This window comes from Acyrthosiphon pisum, chromosome A3 (genome assembly GCF_005508785.2).
Source record: "Acyrthosiphon pisum isolate AL4f chromosome A3, pea_aphid_22Mar2018_4r6ur, whole genome shotgun sequence".
Lineage (NCBI taxonomy): Eukaryota > Metazoa > Arthropoda > Insecta > Hemiptera > Aphididae > Acyrthosiphon > Acyrthosiphon pisum.
Window position 1 is genome coordinate 40388300 of NC_042496.1, and position 24047 is coordinate 40412346.

Sequence of the window (24047 nt, forward strand, 5' to 3'; positions counted from 1 at the left end):
AAATGTGTTTTGTGTTCTTGTGTTAAATATTTTGAAATTGTAAAATGTGCAAACGAAAGCAATCCACAATTGGAGAAAAAGCAAATGTCATATTTCGTTTAAAAAAAAGATGAAAAAAATTCCCACATACCTAATGAATTTGGGGTAGGTCACTCTATACGATTTCTAACATATGGAAAGCTTGAGACAAAATCGAACAAGAATTTCAAAATGAAATAACAGAATTTTTTAAAAATAATAATTGAATTAATTAATTTAAATAATATGTACATAACTAAATGTTTTTATCTTTACTTATTTTCTATATTATACATTAAATAAATAAATAATAATAATAATAATAATAATATGTATTGAAGTTACAATTTGATTTTAGTCATTTTGGTTATAATGACAACCGGTTATTATGACCTATTTTCTTTGGTCCCTTGAACGTCATTATAAACGGTTTCTACTGTATATCAATATAATACAAGCTTGAAGAATTTTTAATCGCAGATACTAACCTATTGAAAACACAAAAAAATATTTTGTTCATCCTTCTTATGAGCTTAATAATTATTAAACAGTTTTATTTAAACAATTTCGTTTTAAATAAAACACAACTGGCTCAAACATAATATTATGCAAACAGAAGAAAGAAAACAAAATTATATACATTACGTATAATTTGCTTGCTACACTAGTTTTTGTATTCTAACATAATATCATTGTAATGAAAGTAAAATCGAGACTCCGTTATGATCTAATTTGTATGTTGAATGTCAAATATTAAATTAACGATAAACTGATAGTAGGTGTAGTCGTTTTCGCGAAAAGTGGAGGGTGATGCCGAGCTTGCAACGGTTGATTCGTCCGTAAATAGAGGTTCTCATTATATCGTAAGTTATTATTACGGAGCGGATTAATTTATAAGATATTAAAAATCGATGTATTACATGCAGTTTTATTTTATTTCAATTCCACGACAAATATGGTAATAAAGATAACTATAAAAATCTTAAAAAAGCCCATCACGAGATATGTTAATTTTTTAAGAATTTTAACCACTAGGAACAGTCACTTACCATTTTTCACGAAAGCGAGTTAGTCTAGTCTGGTTATTCATGTATAATGGTAACGCGGTTCCTTTATAATACTAATTAACGGGGTTCATATTGTAATGCTAACGCGGTTTCTCCTCTGGATCTCGATACGACGAAAAAAAAAGTCTGATTATTAATTTTTATGGTGTTTTGATTGTTGAAGTCCTCTAAACTTCAACAATCAAAAGACGACTAGAGCGTGTTGTTTCTCTAAATTCAATACATAAATGGCATCGATGGATATATTAGAACAACTTAAGTTTCATCCGTTTATAATATTTTCGAGCGAGTAGTTGGTGAGGCAACAGGCATAGTTACCTATATAAACTGAATAACTTTCAGGATTTTTATTGCGCATAAGGCTTTATTCTTGTCTTCAATTTACATATTTTAAGCGTTGGGATTTCTTTGAACTTGTGGTGCTTTATTTTCGCTCCAGTAATACTAAACGTTAATATTGTCATCTACCTTGATCACCGACATTTTATAAAGACTTACGTAATTAATAGTTATTTGAATTATAAAAATTAAAAACTCGGGAATATTTTATAAGCGGCATTCTTGCTGGTTTTTTTTTTTTTAGTAAAAACAACTTTTTTTTCACCCCGTTGAAATACCTGTGCATAATTTTTATGTACGACAAAGGACTTTTATATTGTTATATAAATTACACTATTATTTATTATGAAATTCTTTGAAAGCTACATATTTCAACGAGTAATTATTTAGCGGAATACATAAGAGGTCGACTCATCAACGAGTAACTAAATCACAATACCTAAGGGGTTTCTATTTTTTCTACCGGCGAAACATATTTGTAAGGAATTGTTCTAAACTTTGAGCGCATTCCTCTCGTATATAATTTATAATATGGTTTTATTGAAATTCTTCTGCAGTTTACAAAACAACGCAGATATACATGTACAAAAAAAAAATAACGGTTTCCGATAATACTGAATCAATTCAAACGCACAGTAACACGCGTACCTAATTTAATTAAATTGTACGTCGAACGGAAAAGATTTTTGCGGGAAAACTACAATTTTGTTTTAGTCTATAAATTACGCGCGTTGCGTGTATAGACAAGACACAATTTTACATTAATAGTTTGTTGAAAATATGTAATACGTTTTGGAGGAGTTACATTTTGTGTATAAAAATATTTTATTTTTAAAGAAAACATACATCATATAACGTCGAGCGTGTATATCCATCGTCCAATGCGAATTATTACATCGTCTGTGGAGCGTTCCACTTACCAAGTAGTTCAGCTTATTGCATTCCATATAGTATATGTTTACGATCACGCCAAAGGGATGTCCGTAAAAATTTGCAGTGCAATTTATTACATATAGTGACCGAGATTGTATAATGCCCGTTTATAATATAATACAGATCGCACGTGTACTTACGCTCTTATATCGGATATTACGCTCGTCTCGCTTGTTGTAAAATATATTATGATATACCGATATACACAGTGCAGCGATTTTTTTTTAACATTATTCATTGGACTTATGTCAATCGTTCGCTATTTTTTTTATATCTGTAATTTTTTATGTTTTTCTCGCCCTACAATAACCCATATTATTTTATTTCAAACCATGAAAATAACCGACAAAAATCGACCTGGGTCGTGGTCACCACGTTTGACACACACACACACACACACACATTTATAATATATATTTATACCACATTTACGACACACATATAATTATACGCGGCGAGGAACAATGCGAGACAATAACCGTAAACGATATATTCTCGTCTCGTTTGACGCGTTGAAATCCGACCAGTTTTTACGCGTCTGACTAAGATGTACCAGTGACACAATTAACAGTCATCCGATATATTATGACCCACCCAAGTGCCGCTGCTGTAGGCAGGCGAGCAGGTGGGTGTGGGTGTTATGCTCTCGACGGTATCGGTTTGACGGGAACGGAATAAAACGAGAGATCATATAAACAACGCGAGTGCAATAAACAAGATTACATATTATTATTATGACCGTTTCAATTCGTGTGACGTGCGAACACAACCGTATGTTATATTTATATTGATATGATAGGCACCGTTGTACTATCCAATACACGTGCATGCGAGCAATACGAATTTACGATTTTTTTTTTCACCGGAACCATTTTGTTTTTACGAAGTTTTTCTAGGATAGTATAATTTGAAATCATTTCACGCGAAAACTTCACATACAGACATAATATAATACACTGTAAATATGCACACGAGCGGTGTCAACATTGTAATACAGATAAAATACAATAACGTAACAATCTCATTTTCATTTTGTAAAAAAAAAAAATTCCACATTGCAATAGCGAAATAAAAAATACACGAATGCCAGATACATAATATAATATTATGCGGTGGAAATGGACGCGTATTCGCAGGGTTGGAAATTTTTAATAAGCTTATAGAAGTAAAGTTTTGGTTTATTAAAAGAGCTTCAATATGAATTCACCCAAATGCGATTAAACAATCTCGTCTCATATAATCATTTTTACATAGATAATACAAAATAAGTTACACGATATATAAGGTTGCACTGACGAGATGTAAAGCACTCGTCTGGTTTCGATCGTTTTAGCGAGAGGTATATATTATGCACTATTATTAATTTAAATTTTTTATGCGGAAAATACATCATTGTGTTTGAAAAGCTCGAATATAAACTACCCATGGACAATATTATAGTTTTTCCTTATAATTTTAAATTGCCTGTAAAGAGTATAATTCAATTAATGTTTTCAAAACGACGGTAACTAGTATGCTTATTATTATGATGATAATAGCGTAAACATAATACATATAATTTTTTATTACTGTTAATCTGTGTTGTACAATATTAATACAATTTAGTATAATAAGCGTAAATGATGGGTAGTTGGAGTTTTATTTTATAGCTTGGTGACTCAAGTGGAGAACGGGCGGGTGATACACTTCTACATAAAAATAATTAATTAAACCAAATTGAAATGTTCGGGAAATCCTTCTTTAACTAAGGGGGAAGTATAAGTGTACAGTAATTGGTATATGTCTATTGCCTATGCATTCATAGACGACACTACTTTATAGAATATTATAACCGATGCTTATTCGTTATACCGATCAAGTATTTTTAAACGTCCTTTATATTTATTGAATGTTTTATTATGCTAATATATTTGTAGTCACTTTTTATTTGTCAGACGAACAACACGTACGTTCCACATGCGTGTGACGTATTGTGCTAAGTGTTTATTAAATATATCTGTAAGCCAAAGTATACGCCCAACACATTGATTGTATTTCAACCAAATTATATCGTATCTGAACTTGATATGAGACAATGTGAACCACTCAATGAAACGAGAGAAAAAATACGATATTTCAAACATCTAGAAGTCGACCATGAAATCGATAACAACATTAACTCAAAAAAGGCACCTGGTTTCGACTAGATAATCCCGGGCATACTCAAAGAGTTACCAAAGAAGGCGATTATTTTTTAACAAATATATACAACGCAATTCTATGACTAGAATGTTTCCCTAAGCAATGGAAAAAAGCACACGTGGTTATGCTACTAAAACTACCAGAACGAGCTACCTCATACAAACCGATATCGCTGCTCCCAAACATGTTGAAGCTCTTTGAAAAGCTTCTTCTTAACGTTTAAACCACTTATAGAAGAAAAACATCTAATACTAGACCATCGGAGTTTGGATTTCAGAACAAACACTCTACTATTGACCAAGTTCATCGTGTAAAAAACGTATAGTGAAGAATATAGTGTCTTTGGACCTATTCTTTATCCCAACCAATTGTGACTCAATGACCGCTATGTTTGCTGACGATACGAAATTTTAGCAACAACAGTTAATGATCAACAGATTGCGACTGAAAACGTACAGAAATCAATCTACCTCATTTCTAATTGAACAAAGAGATGAAAAATCAGGATCAATAGTGACAAGTCGGTGCACGTGAATTATATACTACGTAAAACCGAAAATCTCCATATGTTACTGGATCACACGACAATCCCACGAAAAGATTCAGCTAAATACTTGCACTTTCACTCTCCCTTAATTGGAAACATCATACATTACACTAGAGCTGACAAACAAACGTCTTCTGTATGTAGCTATTATCAAACCGATTTGGATTTATAGCATACAGCTGTGGGGTGTTGCCAGTGATTCCAATATCGAGATTATTCAACGCTGCTAAAACATTGTCCTCCGTACTATTTTCGAAGCATACCGGCACGACAGAAACGACATTGTCCACCGAGATTTGATGATGACCTCCGTCCAGGAAGAGAGTACTAAGTTTGCCCGAAAACACGAGATAAGGCTTGGTCAACACATTAATCCAGCAGCAATTCAACTACTTGATAACTCTCATAAGGCATAAGGCGTCTCAAACGCCAAAGACCATATTATTATATGACTATTAGTATAAAATATTAGACTAAGACCGGGGCCTCTCCATTGGGAGTGATAACCCAAACATGTTTTCGTAGGTATATACATATTTACCAAAATATTTCTTCATTAATACTATAATATTTTATATTCGAGATAGTCGAATTGCACTTATTGCCTAAAAAGAAATGGTCAAATCGCGCTAGGGTTCAAAAAAGGTAATGGTCGAACTGCACTCGGGTAAAAAGCAGGTAGTGGTCGAAGTGCATTCGTTCAAAAAAATGAGTTAAAATTTAAGGTCACTATGTATTATGGACGTTCCCGTTTATTATTATAATAATATTTGACGATTTAAAAAACGAATTACTAAAAAAAATGATAAAAATGAAAATAATGAATATTATTTGACGATTTTAAAAAAGAATAAAAAAATATATAAATATATTATTACTACAAAAATTATCAAAATTAGTTTAAAAAAAAGTTATAATAATGACAATAATAATATTTGATGTTTTAATTTATGTATATATTATATAATATTATATTAACATAATGGATAACATGGTATCAATCATTTTTTACTACGCCAATGATTAAAAACATTGTCAGTCCTAAGCCTGTAAGTGGAAAGGGAAATTAGTGTGTTATAAACGTTTAACATCTTCAAATGCATGATATTTTTATTGTAATACCTTTTTTTAGTCCAAGTGCAGTTTGACCAATGCCTGCTTTTTACCCGAGTGCAGTTCGACCATTGCCTTTTTTAAACTAAAGTGCAGTTCAACTAAAATAAGTGCAATTCGATCATACCCTTAATATTTATGTACACTTTTGAAATGTATTATTAAAGATCATTGATCGTTAAAATAAAAAGCCTTCTGTTGGCTTATATAAAAAAACTAATATAATTGTACGTCATCGAAAGATTATTAGAAATAAATTATAAGGTTCATGGCATAAAATATTTAGTACCATCATAGTATCGTTTGAAGTTGTTTTAATAAAACAAAAATAGAGATTCGCCAAGGCCAATTTCTTCTTAAAGAATGAAAAGTAATTATAAACTTTTAATAATTTCTAGACTTCAGAAGCTAATAAAGCTTATTGCTAAAGTATAATAAATACTAGAAGATAAGCGCAGGCAACAACGCGTTTGAAAATATAAAAAAAAATCGAAAAATTCACAAATTTACTCTTCGCGTACATGTCGTGTATAATCTATATACAGGGTGATTCACCAACATGCTTAACTCCATGTTTTCCTTTAATAATGAATTTATTCAAATAATGATTTTGGATTTCTTAATACTTAATGCTTTTAATACTTTTTCATACTTATAAAGAAAACATTTAAAAAATGTTTGAGATTTTTTGTACTACTCAAAGAGTGTCCAGTGGAGATGGAAGCTTTTGGTTTTTAAATTCAAACAAGTAGTTTCTCAGTAATAAAAATATTTGTACTAATAGGATAATAGTCCTTAAAAATGGTTTTATAAAAAAAATAAAACACATGTGATATTTGATTAAGTATTTATTATAATTGGGCCAGATTTAAAAATGATTGATGTTGATAGATTAATATTAAGTGGATGGCAGCGCAATATTTGTGTTCTTTCTCAGATCCACGCGCAACATAGATAAAACACTTTCATCTGAAATTTTTTTTTTTTTATGATTTTTGAATAATCATAACGTAAAATCAACTTTAAACAGATTATAGAGGATAAATGGATATAGGTAGGGTATGAATGACAATTTGAGGGTATGAAAAATCGATTTTATATTTTATTGTTATTTGACTTTCAAAATAAACAAAAAAATTTCATACATTTAAATTATGTTTAAATTGTTTTGAGGAGATATTTAGACAAATCGATATATCACAACCTAAAAAATATTATTCTCCATCGTTTTTGCAATAGGCGATTTTACTATAACTTAAATGAAATTTTCACTTACATGAAAAAAATGATTCTGCGTAAAGTGTTTTGTCTATGTTGCGCGTGGGCTAGAGAGAGAAAACAAATAGTGCGCTGACATCCTCTTAATCACTAACATTTTCAAATCACCATGGCCCCCATCATATCTTACAATAACATCATTATCATGGAAACAAAGTTAAATACGAACTAAATCGTACAGGTTTTGATTCTGTACGTCAAAATGTTCAGAAAAATTATCCACCAAATAATTTATAGAAGAAAAAATGGGAGGGTATTTATTTGAACCGTCTCTAAAGAATTTTAAAATATGGTCTTCTCTCGAGTACGTACTACGTACATCTAAGCAGAAATCAGATTTCGAATAACTGCCAAGAAAAAAGGGGATGAGAATGCTTGGTGAATGATCCTGTACAATACGATGCGACGATGACGTGATGTTGTGTATTTTTACGCCTTATTGTACTGGCCAATAGCTGTTTGGAAAAATTACGTAGAATACGTCTGCGAAAACGGTCGCAGTTTAATTCCAAAGTGTTTCCGCCATCTCACATAATATTATAATATATATTATACACAGTGTATTGAGTATATTATTTTTATGATGGCATACAATGTGGCGCCAGTTTTCTCTCGTTTACTTTTGAATACTCTATCGAATGTCTATGTCAAACATTGAGCGCGTTGTACAGTTCAGCGTGGCAAAGTTGAATTTATATTATATTTACCTCATTGAATCGTGCCCAGCGGGAGTCGATAGTCTTTCTCGGGCATATCGATTTGATACCTACGTCCTCCGTCCCTATTACCCGCGGAAACTCTAGACGAAAAAAAATATATATACACCAATCTGAACCGGATGGACGATTATAATATTGTAGAAGTCAGAAGGATCTCCCCCCAAGAGTATAGGTATACACACTAATTGATTGATATTCAATACAACAGACTGCGGTTATGTGCAGGAATATCATAATTATATATTATGTCCATTGACAGACTAAACATTTTAGAAATAAACATATTATTATAATATATTCAGAGTGATTATAATTTTATTTCATAGTAATTTTCTCATATCAATAGAGACCAAACGGAGACATTTTTAGGAATCTAAATGTAATAATAGTAATAAGAGACAAGAATCTATAACACACTTATTTGAGGATCAATTTTAAACTTTTGAAAATATAGCAAAATGCCAACGCTTTATGGTTATATTACAAAACTATATATTATATCCGATGAAATATTAGAAACTAGAAAGTCAATTTCACGAAGCATTTCAGGAACAAATTGTATTCAGAGAACAGCCTGTCTCGGTGAGCCAGTTTTAAAAACTAGAAATGTTTGCACCAATACATTAAAAAAAAAAAAAATGTATCATAATTATATTATTAGTCTATGTTTATAAGTTAAAAACAAAATGTAATAGTTTTTCTTTTAAATATATTATGTCTTAAGTAACTAATGTGAAAAATGTTAAATAAATAACAAAATATTCTAAATACTTATAATAAATTGCAGCGGACTGGATAAATATGCCTGAGGGTTATTATTGGACAATGGCCTTTTCTGCTGTACAGGTATGCTTGTATAATATTGTTTGAAACTAATAGTCTGTGTGTAATAATTATTTGTTGGTGATGATTGATGAATAAGGAAAATAATAACAGTACATTAATATTTAATACAAATTAGAAATAATAAATATTTCAAATTAAAAGTGTTGGGAATTTATTAGATTGGTTAATGGCGATTAGGTGATCAATGATCATTCATCATCGTATACTTAAACTCCTGTTGTTTTAAACATTAGGTGAACCTTAATCAAAATCATCCAATTCTTTCTTTCGAAGGCTTTAATTTATAAATAATGGGATTGCGTATTGTACTGAAAAATAAGTTCAAATAAATCAGACGATTTAAAAAACTCAAATAATTTTATAACTAGAAAAATTCGTTTTACAAGTAATACAAGACAATAATAAGATTAACTATTCGATTACCTAAATCGTTATTTTGAACAATAGCTACAGACTATACAATTATTTTCACATCTAACACCATATTCGTATAAATAATGATAATAAATTGTTGAATGTCATTTGATATGCAACTAGCAATTAGTTTATTTGTATAAACTTACTCGGTAAGTTTGGTTTCATGATTTAATTAATGGTGTATTGAAAGACCTCGGTTTAATGAATCAGTTACCTACCACAGTTTTATCATATAAATTGTCATTTCATTGAGGTGACGTGTGATGATTCTGTGGCGACCTTTGTGTATTTTTCGCATTCACACGGGTGGTCGATAACACCAGACTGCGTTATTATGTATACATAATGAAATACGTGTGATTTATGTCTGACCTTTAAGTATTTTGACTTTTGAGACCTAAAACGAGTGGAGTGATGAAAAGGCGTTTCGCAAACAATAAACCTCACACTGTTACCGTAACAAAAACTCAATAATTCGCGTTCGTCTAGAAATCGGAAGAAAAATAATATTTCTATATATTTATTTGTTGTATAATATTATGTGTACTAGTCTACACATTAACATTTTTGAATTTTTCAGAATTTAGTGACATAAAGTATGTACCTACTAATACAATATTATATATATTGACATCTGATAACACTTTCAATCAAAAACATTTTATGATCCGAAATTTTAATCATTTTTTTTTATCATAAATAAAATGTTTTATTAATATTATTATATTTTTATTAATATTTTTATAAAAGGATTTAAAGTTTTATTTACATTTATCATCACTATAAATTCTTTATTTATACTGTGTTTTAAATTTTCAGTTATACCCTCGTACCTATTTTAAAAACACTTGACATTTTATACCGTCATATATTTTTAATATATTAGTTAAATAGGAGTGTATAGTATATATATATAAATAATCGATATAAAAACGAAATCACATTTTCGGTTTCAATCATAATAATTATTTGTTCGCGTGTGCCTTTCATAAATTTACGTATTAAGACTATTGCCTTTGCCTGTATGTTGCATAACGATTGTGTAGACAATGCAGTGATTGATTGATGGTGCCCCAGTGAGAATACAACAACGGCAATTCCCACCGACCTCGAATCATTTAATAATAATTATATTTTTATACGTGTACACGACATCACGGATCGGTTTTTACTTTTTTGGCGACGAGCACAAGTAAATAAGCCGGGGTGGCCCCGTTTTTTTTTTATTTTAGAATTTTCAGAGCTAAGGAACGGTGATTGTGTAGTATCGGTTTATTTTCATTGGTCTCGTTAGTCTTGTCTGCTATAATTTTTTTCCAGCTAGGGAGGCCACGGCTTCATGAATTGAATTTATTCATCGCTAGGTAATTTTTTAATATATTAGTAGGTAATTAAAAAGGAAATTTTATGATTTTATCATTAGTTTTTCAAAGGATGAAGAAAAAATATCGTAATACCAAAAACAGATTATTTATTGCACTACTTTTTACTTAATTCTTATAATGTGAAAAAAAAACAAACTCGAATAGAATACCTGAATACACATTAAAATTGTGATGGATTTATTTAAAAATATTTAAAGAACTTAAGTACGAGTCATAAATTATGAAGAACTCACTAAGAAAACTTTGCTAACGGATTTTGGAAAAAGAAGAAAAAAATAGAATCATATACATAATAGATCACAAATTATGAGTTTTTTTATTTGGAATTATTTATTAGTTTGTATTATTTTAATAAATTTATACTAATTAAAAATCAAACATAAAATACATTTTGATCATGGTATATCTAAATAATTTATAATTTTACATTTAGGTACATCGACTAAAATATATACTATAAGTATTAAAAACACGAAACTTAAAAGTGATTTAAAAGAATATCAATTTTAAATTCAAATTTATGATTTTATTTTTATGTAGAATAAATAAATATTTTTAGCGAAAGCCCATTTATACAATATACATAAAACCGATTTTTTTTGTATTAAGTAATTTTTCTTTTACAAGAAAAAGACTGGGTTTCTCAAAAGTTAAAATATTTAACCATCAATAATTTATGATTTTATAATATAAGTACACGAATTACACAAAAAAATTTTATCTTCATTTTAGTTTTAAATTTAGATAAAATAAAATTCAACCTAATTGGGTTTTAGTATATAAGTTCATGACTTGGTTTAGATTTATTTTATTAAGATTTATTAGTTTTGACAAAAGTTTTAAGAACAAAGTTTGTTAATTTTTATTAATATTTAAAAACTAATAAGTATATGTTAAATGAGTGTATCAATTAGGAAGAAGACATTTTTCTTTACATGGTTAACATTTTAGAATTGTTTATTTAAAATATAATAAGACTACAAGCATAATAATGTTATTACGATAGTTTTAAAATTTCGACAACTATAAAAGGATTGTAAACCTTATAATAAAGCAATTTCTATGTATAGATTTCTACCTTTTTTTTTATTTCGTCGGACTTCTATAACAGTAGCATAGAATAATATATGATTTACGGAGTCAATCATAATAAGTCCAAAAATAGCTAAATTTAATAAAATTGGCACAAAATTGATTTTCTTATTTATGCTCGTGACCAAAAGTAATGAGGTAAAATATTATAATATAATAATGTTGTAACTAATTTTCCAACTTTAATCCAGTGGGACGTAGTTAACCAGCCACTCTGTGAATACCATTTTTATGCGTTTATCGCTAAGTGATCGAAGTCAAAAGTACTATTATGAATAATTGTACCTACGGCTTTTATGCTCATCATTTTTATATTACTTTACCAAAATATCAATTTTATACAGTGTAAAATTATGTTGCTAACGTAGCCCATGTTTTTTCAGAAATAATAACAGCTAGTGTTAATAAATTATTTAGTATGTTTTAGAAATGGGCTCGAACACGTAAAAAAAAATATATATATTTATTTTTGAGTTATGTTATTTAACTTTTATACTTGTAATTATTAATTATATGATCAATATATACAGGATGGTTCAACAAAGATGCTCACCCTTATTTTTTCTTCAATAATGCAGTTATTCAAAATTAGATTTTTGGAGTTTATAATTAATATGCAGAACATATTTTCAAATTCCCTCTTGTTTACTTTTAATAAATTAGTGTTTAATTTTTAGAATAAATGTTGACTTACCTTTCTAAATCAAAATTCTAAAGAGTAGTATTTGAGTTAATTAATAATGTGTATTAGAATAACATAATGGGTTTGGAAGATATAGAGGCATGATCATTTGAAAATGTTAGTATTTGATATTAATCCATCAAAATTTATAATTTGTAATAAATGTACAAGTATAATACATTATAGATCCAATCATTAGGATATAGGTCCATCCTTATATATTTATATTATATTTTTGTAAAACCATTTTCAATTACTATTATCCTTAATATAAACATTTTAATAATTAAGAAACTTCTCGTTCAAAGTTTGAATAAGGTAGGTTCATCAACCTTTTCAAAAAAAATATCCACTAAATAATTTACAGTAGTACAAAGCAGTACAAAAAAAGTCAAGAATTTTAAAATATGATCTTTAATAACCTATTTAAAAATTCCAAACATCAGAATTTGAATAAATTCATTATTAATGGAAAAATGTGGATGGACATGCTTATGGTGATCACCCTATATAGTATAATAATACATAATAACGAAACAGAATGCGTTTTTGCTGTTAAAGTATGACAAATATAACAGGGGGGTAACTTATTGATAATTTACAGTGTTGAAATTTAAAATTATTTTTCAATAATTGATTTAATTTACGGCTGGAACCGATCTTTTTATAAGTGAAATGGAGAATCCAATTTATCATCGGGTCATGTAAATTCAATATAGCATTAAATTACTTTTGACGTCAAGTATATAATATAAAAAACTCTGTTGTTAGTTTAAAAGTGTTTCAGACGTATTCTAAGAAAATACTATTTAACACAGACTTGCCAATTTACTACATTGCAAAGGTCAGAGATGTAATAACTAATGACAACTGTCTGGTACCACCAGCATAAGAAGTATGTGTTTAAAGAAACCTTAAATATATCACTCTAATATAAATATAATATTCTTATATGTATTTTTTAAATATGTAACTTTTTACTCACAACAGATGCGCCTTCGACGAGAATGGATTTTTCGCCGTGTTCCAACCAGCCACCTCCCAGAATTCTAGTAGTGACATTTAGTTCGTCTGGTTTCACGCATTTTTTGAAATTGTCATAGACGTCAGCTAAAACAAACAAATACACAAACTGTAAATATCATATTAAAATATAGTAACAAACGAATTTAAATTGGGACCATATTATTATCATAAAACGACGGAATCTCGATCGTACGTTATATCATAATAATAGTATTTATTTACGTGCGTGAATTTAGCCCCGCTTCATTGAGGTAAATGCAATTATTTAAACAAATAGTGAGTTAAAAAACAAATTTATAAGTTTTCGCAAGTTGATTTTCAGTATTAATTGTAAGTTTATCGTTTATGGGGAAGGACCGGACAATTTCACAAGTCATAGAATTGGTATTTTGCTAGTTGATATTCAAAATTTCAAACCGACCCCTCCCCGTGTTTTGATTCACTTTTTATTTACAGACGTCTATCATAGGTATTGTCTACGAGCAGTAGTTGTAAATGTAATATAAGATGAGAGTTATTGTGTTATAAACAATATTCGTTCGGAACGATATGACGATTTTCGGTAGAACGCGTGGTATATAATACGAAAGAATATCGGAGACTAGATAAAATACAATATATATATATATGTTTTCCCGTCGACCGAACGATGAGAGCCTATAATAATATATTATAGTTTGGTTTTGTTTATATATATATACCGATCGAATCATCGCTGTTCGTCGCGTTAGAATACGCACGAAAAAACACGTGAGTACGATCTTACAAGTTTTCCACCGCATAGTCGGTGAGTTGTAACGCGAGTCTAAAATGTTGAAAGTGTGACAACATTACCGAATGAACACTTTCTACGCGTTGGTATACAAGGTGTTACAGATAGAACTGACTTTTGGAACAACTTTCGTTCTAATCAATATTTAAAATAAATTTAATTTTTTTTTTATATACAGTGTGATATCATTCAAAAACTATGTGCACGCTTCATATATTTAAATTCTGCTCTTTTGGCTAACTAATAAACATTATTATACACATTTTCAAATAATTAGACTATTTTTGTGACAGTTAATTTTGCGCATGCGCACAATAATTTTTTTTTAAACGGCACGACCACAAATTATTATTTTTTTGTATTTTTTAATGAATTTTAGTGGTTCTAAGTTAAAAAAAATGGCCGCGTTAGTAATCTGATTTTATATTATCTGCGTGGGTACAACAGATTATAAAATACGTAGCTAATAATAATAAATATACGTAATAATAAAAATATCCATGAAAATAACATAACGGTAAGTCTTATGTATGCGTGAAAACTCACGATGGTCTAAGACTGTGGTCGGCAACCTTTTTGGACTTCCGGGCCACATTCACAAATTAAAAGGAGTTCGCGGGCCAGACAAAAATAAAAAAATTATATTCCAAATTATTTATCAAGAAAAAAAATAACTGTTTAAAACTTTAAAATAATAGAACATAAAAATTACAGTTTTTAATAATATAATAATTATAATATAAAAGTATGGAAATTACAACGGCAAACACTGCTATGAACATAATATATAAATTATAATGTTATTAAAACTACACACGACGCAAACCACACATACCCGTACGAAAAACGCAACGTTCATGATATAAAAACAAAGTATGATAGTAACTTTTTGGCAGTCAGATCCTTCGGTAAGCACGTGACGTAGCATAGTGTATAGTAATAATAATTTAATGACAATATGATAATACTGGTAAGCAAGTGACGTATTGCGCGGACTTGGACCAAATCAGGACTTTTGCGATCATACCATGTTGTTTATATCATGGCAACGTTACTGAACAGAATCGAAAATTAAGATTATAGCCCAAATACACTCGTCGTATCTACTCTATCTTATTGGTAACTGTCAAGGTATATCTACCATTATAAAATATGACTGATAGAAACTTATTATATTTATACAATATGATTTTTTTGATATGATATTCAAATAAATGTCGTCGTCGTAGAATTTAAAGCGGGCCGCCGGTTGCCGACCACCGGTCTAAGATCCACAACAAAAATATAGAATTATTAAAAGCACGTACGTATTAAAAGCAACTGCAACGGCAGTGAATTTTTACGATATTCAGAAAAATTTCAAAGAACCGATAGTGTTTGAAAGTCGTCCGGAGTGTATGACGATACAACTACTTTAATGAATTACAGAAGTTAAAATTAATTTCGCTGATGGACAGTAGTTTTTCGGCTTTGTTATATCGATCAGCGGGACACGACCGTTTCATTAAAAAGCTTATCGGGTTCTTTCAGATTCTCATTGCGTGAATATTTTCCACAGTACTTAAAACGTTAAAAGGAATCTCGAGAAGAAAATTGTAATCCCCATATTGTTCTTAAAGTAGGGCTTTACAATAATAAAAAAAAAATCTCATTCTTCCCGAAAAGTTTACTGATTGCGATTGGCGACGGGACAATTCCCATGCCGCATTGTAATACTACTAATACTTAATGAGATATGTATTTGAAATAATATGTAATCATTTATTTTGAAAATATTTAGTAAATTATAGTATGAATAATTTTAAAATACCTATATATGTATTTTTTTTGAAATTAGGTAATTTTAAATAACAAATGGATTACATATTGAATCTTGATAATAATACGTACTTATTAAGTACTCATTAAGATATTAAATTCATCGATTTAAAATTTATTATTTAAAATGCTTAACTCGGTTATACCCAATTAATATATAACCTAACCTAACCAATACATTATAATGTATTTTATGCAAATTGTATATCTTATACAATAACAATCAAGGTGATAATAGTATTATAATATTACATATTTGATTTAATCGTACTTTCAGTTTTTTTTACCAAAAATAAAATAAAATTTACAATCATACCATTCATTCGCAAACATTTTGAAAAACGTTATTTACATGATAAATATTGTGTTAATGAATGAGTTGCGATATGAATAATGTATTCGAAATTATAATAACAATAACAAGTAACAACTAGCAGGAGAAAAGTTGCATAATGTTATAAACAGAAGAAATAAAAATGTTAAAATAAAACACGTAAATAAATGTTGACGGCTAAATTATTATTACGGAACGAATAATAGAAAAAGTTAAATTAAATTTCTGCGTATAAACAAAAAGCTGATATTCCATATATTTGTTTCACTAGAAACAGGAATAGCCTCAAAACATGTTTATACGAATAAATTTATAAAGTCCGATCGTACAATACTGCAGCTATACGTAATTTTGTTACAAGAGTGGATGCCGATTTAGAATACTCATCAGAATACAATAATTTAGTTTTTACTCGTTAACAGTTGTGCAGGTTGACAACGATAAGTTTAATGCAGTTCGACGAGTCGAGTCATCAACGCATCTTTGAATTCGTTCGAAATGTCAAATACGAATAACAACTGCAGTTCTGAGGTATATTAAAGATCTGGTGTACGTGTTAGGGACCTCAATCACTCTGGGACTCGATCTGAAAAACGTATTATTTTGGTGACTGTGATCTAATCGTAACCAGTTAGGCCGAACAATTTAACAGGATATTTGCAACAATTTTCAACGACAGAAAAATGTCACCCAAAGTGTCGTCGCCTTCTGCGAAATACTTTTTCGGTGCCCAAACGTATAGAGGTTTCAGCTGAATAATTATATTCACAGAACAGACAACAGCGACCATTGCCTACATAGTTTCTCAAAAGTTGTTCACCAAAGTGTATCGGCGACCGTAGAGCAGCCGTGTTAGAACTATAGAACAGATTGTAGTCATAAAATTCTATAAAATAACTATTTTTTTTTCTAACGTTAAACTAATATAATATATAAGCTTATGTTTACGAAAGTTATTCGAAATAGCTACTTGCATGTTACAACATGTGTTTGAATTAAGTATATTTTTGGTTTTACTCAAAACATAATAAACTAAAATGTTTGATTTCGTGTACCCAACTTAAATATTCGAAATCCAATTGATATAAATATTTTAAAAGTTGAATTATTAATTTCCATTAAGGATTCACTCAGTTGTGCAAGTTTTAAAGTTTACGAGGTGCAGGGCAGACGGCTAAATATTTAGGAGGGTGCGGGAAAATATGCGGTGAGATAACCTATATAATACACAAAAAAAAAATCTAAAATGTAATTTTATCCACCGATTATCAAATAACCGGTCGGTTTCGGTCACTATTTTACGATTCCATTAGATTTCAAAACACATCGAAGCATGTGCAGTGGTGCAGTGTTTGTTATTTATAATACTGTTATATAGGGTGCACACTGCACATTATATTATATTTGCTTTGTTTTTTCTCTCAATGTATTGTTCATCGAATAAATCGTAAAAGACAATATTCCAAAAGTACTTGTCGGTATATGTTTGCCAGAAATGTGTACACGACCGGAAGCGACGGTGCTCCGTTTTTGCCGCGGGCGAGCTATAGTCGTGGATTGACGCAAGTCTATGCAGACTAAAGAAAACCCCTCATATCCCGCGATCGGACTTATGACGAGGTCGTATTATTATTATTATAACAATCATCGACAAAAAGAGGAAAAAAATATTATGTAAACCTTACGTAGTACACTCCACGGCGTGTCGTACTGGGAGTTGCATAGAAATCGGTCGCGTCACGCACTGGGTGGCGGTGGTGGATTTTGTTTCATATTTTGAGGTATGTATACAGGACGATTGTGTTGTGTTTAATACACGACACATTATATAATACTTCTGCGACAGAGTATAATTATATTTACGAATTTGATTTTTTTTTCGGAAACTTTTATTTATAATAATATATCACTGAGATGTAGTTGTGCCCTATATAATATTATATTAGGTCTCAACATATTTTTACTGTACCTGATTTTCAAACGGAATCGTATAATTACAATATAGTTATGAATTCTCAAAATAATATTTTTTTGGACAATATTTAATATGCATCGATCTGATATATCGGACATGCGACAGTAAGCAATTTTACTGGACAACATTTTTATATTGTTAAACGCTTAATTTCTGCCATTACACTTTCATAATATCACATGACACATAAATTCTTATGCAGTTGGGGAGAAATGTCGCGTTTGCTACATATAATATAGTTTTAAAAATCGAGAAACCAGAAACGCAAAAACGGCGAACAAAATCGTTTCGGTATTGGACGGTAAATCTTCGTGTCGAGAAAATCGCTCTGTATAATACGTTTATTATTATTATTATTATATTATATTGTGGCGGAAAAAGAGCTCGACGGCGACGAGCAAAAAAAGAAAAAAAAATACATTATGTGATTGGCAGCCGTCATGAAAAGGCACTCTATGCGGTGAATTTATGCCGCCGAGACGTCGGTCGTCACGCACGATTCCGTCGAAAAACGCCATCGTTATGCCGCCGCTAGAATGGATAATAATAATCGTAATAGGTAGTAATATTATAGGCAAACGAACAAACGAACGCGACCGCGGGCGATGGTCTGACCTATTTCGCGGGTGGAAGGGTAGCAGCTTTGCCGAAACGACTGTCAGTATTATATTCCATTATATATCAACACTATATTATATTATCAATAAACAAATTATCCGAATTTTTTCCCCTTACCAACGTGCAGTTTGTAATAGTCTGCGACCTCTTAAATTTTCAATTTTTTCGGAAGTTTTACGATAGGCATACTATGCAATTATTGGCGTATTTGTTAAACGCCAAACACTAATTTCTAAATGATTTTTTTATTTAATTTCCTAAGCAGAATATTTTCCTGATGATTTCTTCAATGCATAAAAATCGAAATTCGAATGAAGAGTTACGTATGGGTACCCACTTACAGTTAGACGAGCAGAGTAGTACGCCTAGTGGACCGACATTTTGTGGTGTACGTAACCTCCTGCTATGCCACTCGCCACACATCTAAATTTTTAATATTTATAAGTTATAACTAATAAACTACCTACGCAATTCTATATTATAGGTATTGATTTATTGTCCGGCGCTCATATATATATGATAGTAAAATTATCAATAATACGATATTGACGTCGAAAAGAAATAGTCTCGACACTTACGTACAAGTTGCACGTATTATTATTATTATTACTATCGTCATCTAATCTATGTTAATATCTATACATTATAATATAGGATTCCTTCGATAAGAATGATTTAGGTCCATGGCCCACAGTGATAAATCTATTATTCAGGAATAGCTATATTCACTCAACTCTCTTCGCTGTACATTAGGGTATACTATATTATTATCTCATATCATATTAAACCTAGTACAATAACTTCACAGTACTCAATTTCATCATCGTTCTATCTATATACTATATTCGAATACATCGAATATGTATTATGCAAATAGTTTGGTAAATAAATAGGCACCTATATATTTAAACATATCATAACATATATATTGTATGTGCATCGTTAGGTTAGTTGGTCCATATGCATATTATGTAAATCTCATTTTCACATTCCACGGATAATATCATCAAGTCGTTTCAGAATCATAATAAGCGTAAAACGAAATTAAACAATTTCTACGTGTGGTGCATTATATTATCTATTTGTACGTACCTAATATAAACTACGCACATTCATATTTACAGATACGTAGACAAAATGTTTTCACAAGGTGAAGAAGCTAAGGGACATAAACGGCCTATGTAGGTCGGCATTTTTTTTTTATAAAAATGTAATTGTAATGAGGTTTTTCCTCACCAATTTGAAATCGTTATGAGTTATGATAAATCGTATTTACAAATCGTCGAGTTCGAATAACGATCGAACACTGGGCAACTCAGTCGAAACGTCTTCTCAATTGTTTGCAGTTTTCCTAAGCTAAAGGAAAAACTACAGAAAGAATTGAAAATCCCCTTCTTTGAAATAAGTACCCTAAAGAGATTTATTACCTATAACGGTGTTACGTGCGGCGTTCAAAGCGTTTATTCTTACCGACGAGGTTTTCCGGCGTCCATAAAAAAAAAGAAATTGTTAAGATCGCTTATACGGGCTCTATATTACTACAATATTCGAAAGAGTCAATAGTCGTGGGGAAAAAAGTTCCGAGCGTAATATCAGATCCATCGATTTCGATATTGTCGACCATCCGATGACGGCGCAATGTGCATAACAATATTTCTTAAATCTTAAATAAAAAAATTTGGAAGATTGTGTCTGGCCGACCACCTAGACCTAAAACTAATCATCACATGTGCGACTCCGCTCACTGTGGAGATGTCGTCGATCGGCGGCCACTATGATGGATACAATCTATCCATTGCATTGTAAAATACGTCTACGGTGTTGGGACAAACCGGAGCTGGGCGATGGAAGACTATACGCGCGCGGAGGTCAAACGTGTCTCTCTGTCGCCGAATCACAACGCGGAAATGAATAATCGATGTGCACAGGTATTTACTTACGGGGCGCAGGTGGGGGTTTGGAGGCCTACCAACCGTGATAGTGGGGGGGGGGGTGGAGGCCTACCCACCACGATCGTAGGGGTGGTTGGCGAGTGGGCGAGTGTGGTCAGCCCGGAGAACTTAGGCGTTTCGACACGATTGTCCGAGTATGATCTATATTATGCGAACGACGCCTAAGGCGAACAACAAATACGTTATTGTACGCCATCTGCACCGACTGTTGTTTTCGATAGGTACTTATAGTAATTATTATAATCCGCACATATGGCTTAGGGCTGTATTATTATTATATTATCGCTATTATGATTTGCTAGTAATTTGATACGCAACATTACCATGTATACGTAACGTAGTTTGATGTATCATATTATATTATTTTAATGCAATTATCCATCACGTTCCACATTAACCTTTTTCGCATGGTCCGAAGACGATTGGGGGAAGTGAAATCTCATAAATTGCCCTAACATGTATGTAACAATGCTAATTTATAATAATATTGGTAAGCTATACATTTCGATTAAATTTATCATAAAAAGTGTTCAGTGTTGTCTACAGATCCGGTATCACATTAAAATCCGGTAAAATAGTATAAAAACGATTTCTGTTAAATTTTAAAGGCGAATGTTAGTAAATTAAATGTTTGAACAAAATCCCTGTAATGTTTGAAATTCCAATACGGTAAACATTTTAATGGTCATATAATTCTAGTTCGGAAGTAGCCAAACTCCATTATAAAAGATTTAGAAATCAGTCTCCGTGGACAATCTAATCCCAATCACATCTGATTGCGAACTTGATGTCTTCCAATAATCTCCCTGAAAATCCCCCTTGTCGTCTAAAACGTAAATCACGCAGATACCTTATAACTTAAACCAGTCACTGAACAATGGACGGCAATCGTCTAACACACAAAGCGTTGCCAATATTTTTTTATTACACTTATTATACGTAATATTCTGTATAAATTGTATATTTTTATTTCCTATAAACAAAAAAAAAATTCACAAAGACCAAAAAAAAACGGACTAAAAACTGTTACAAATAACGACACAACATCGGGGTTACAAATTGTTCGTAAACTGTAATGCTTTGGCGATGGGTGGGCTTTGTAAAAAAAAAAAAAAATGGTCAGTCTTACGACTATATTTTGAGGGCTTTATAATATGAAACCGCCGTATAAGAAATATATTACAATGTATTAAAACAACAATCGTTTTATATTATATTCACAACGTTGCTGTCAGAGTCACACCATGTTGTAATAATTGAATTGATCCTCACCGTTGCACTCATCGTCGTTCCGGCGCCTTCGGATGCGCCAGAGTGCCGCCAGGATACATATTATTATTATTTAATTAATTAAAATATTTCGGTTAAGTACAACGGTTTTTACTTTACGCTAAATTGTAATAGGCACCGCCGACTAGATAATATTATACTGTATAATATAATATTATTATGTAACTTTTGCGGCATACACGCTATACGGATATCATAATATAATAATAAATTAAGTTGCTCCGTGGAAAGCGCTCCACGATAGAATGGTAATAAGCAATGAATAATAAACTCGACGTACAGCTATTTTCCCTTAACGATATCCATAAATCTTTATACATTTATTTTGCTTCGCGATATTCTCCTCGACACTACACAGCTATTATACCACGTCCGTCCGGCGACAAACACATACGAAACATCCATTACCGGTCGACGAGGATGGACAGATTATCTGAACCATTGGTATTATTGTATATATATATTGCACCATTCGATTGATGATGTCGAAACAAAAGGCGGACAAAACACACTGAGATTTTGAAAAATGTTCGAAAAATTGTATGTCAGTGCGTAAATCATCATCGATATAGAACAACATTACAGGACGTGATGACTGTTTTAATAAAAACATATAATATTACGTGTACGCTATAGTATAGTGTGTATAATATGACACTCTCTCGAGTCATATATTATTATGGTATACGACAAATAATTTAACGACTTCCGGCCGATTCTTTGATCATGCCATTGCAGCCTTTAGAAAATTATTTAAACTTTTTTGTTTGTTCGTTTTAATGGTCTATATGCACTCGAAATTCATGTGAAATACGTGACATGGGTTCTGAAACATGTGGCCACATTAAATGTAGGTGGTCGAGTATGTTTTTATTTAACGCAATAAGACGAGATTTTTTTTACCCAAAAGGATTGACATTAGTTTATTTGGGTATTGTTTTTTCGCTTTGTAATTGTTGATACTGTAATAACCATTCAAATTATAAAAAATAGGAACATTATTACCATAATTTGATTAGTGTATTATCAATGAAAAAATAATTTCAACATAATCCAAAATATTAATGTTTTAATATTTTAGTGGATACCGTTGCGTTGTTCTAAAAACCAAAACGCAACCGAGATATTTGCATATAATATACTTTGTGAAAAATTAAAGAGATATTGATGTATTTAAATTTCACAATGTATATTCAGACTCAATGGTTTCATGCACATATATAATATTATATATACACCTGTAATTCATTAGGGCATTGTGAATAATGAAACATCAACACACGTAAATATTCTAACCAAAAGTTTGGGTTTTATACGTCATTTTACAGCGTTCAACTAAGGATTTCTTAAAGATCACCATAACAAAAGCCTATTTAAGAATCTTATCGTTAGTTTAGTTTTTAGGACTATAGTTGGCTATAGATCTTCTATTATACGAAGACGTCACATTATTAAATCACAGTTAATCGAGATTATTTTAATAATAAATCTTTTTACTGTATGAAATCAAATAGTTTTATATTATTATTTTTATTTCATTTCATCAATAATTCAGTTATTTTGTTGTACCTAATTGAAAACATTCGTTATTCATTGGGACTTGATACTTTTCATCAGTACGTGTATGGTGATTTACCATTGATAC

At 30.6% G+C, this 24047-nt stretch overlaps 1 protein-coding gene across 2 annotated transcripts in view; it reads right to left on the reverse strand.

Annotated features, from left to right (window-relative positions):
* Positions 1 to 24047, reverse strand: part of LOC100169489 (sex-regulated protein janus-A) — a 166721-nt gene that overhangs the window by 30885 nt on the left and 111789 nt on the right. For both annotated transcript variants that reach the window (XM_008189788.3, NM_001162358.2), the window contains exon 3: positions 13603 to 13727. In XM_008189788.3, coding sequence (XP_008188010.1) covers positions 13603 to 13727 — 125 coding nt within the window. The remainder of the gene's footprint in view (positions 1 to 13602; positions 13728 to 24047) is intronic.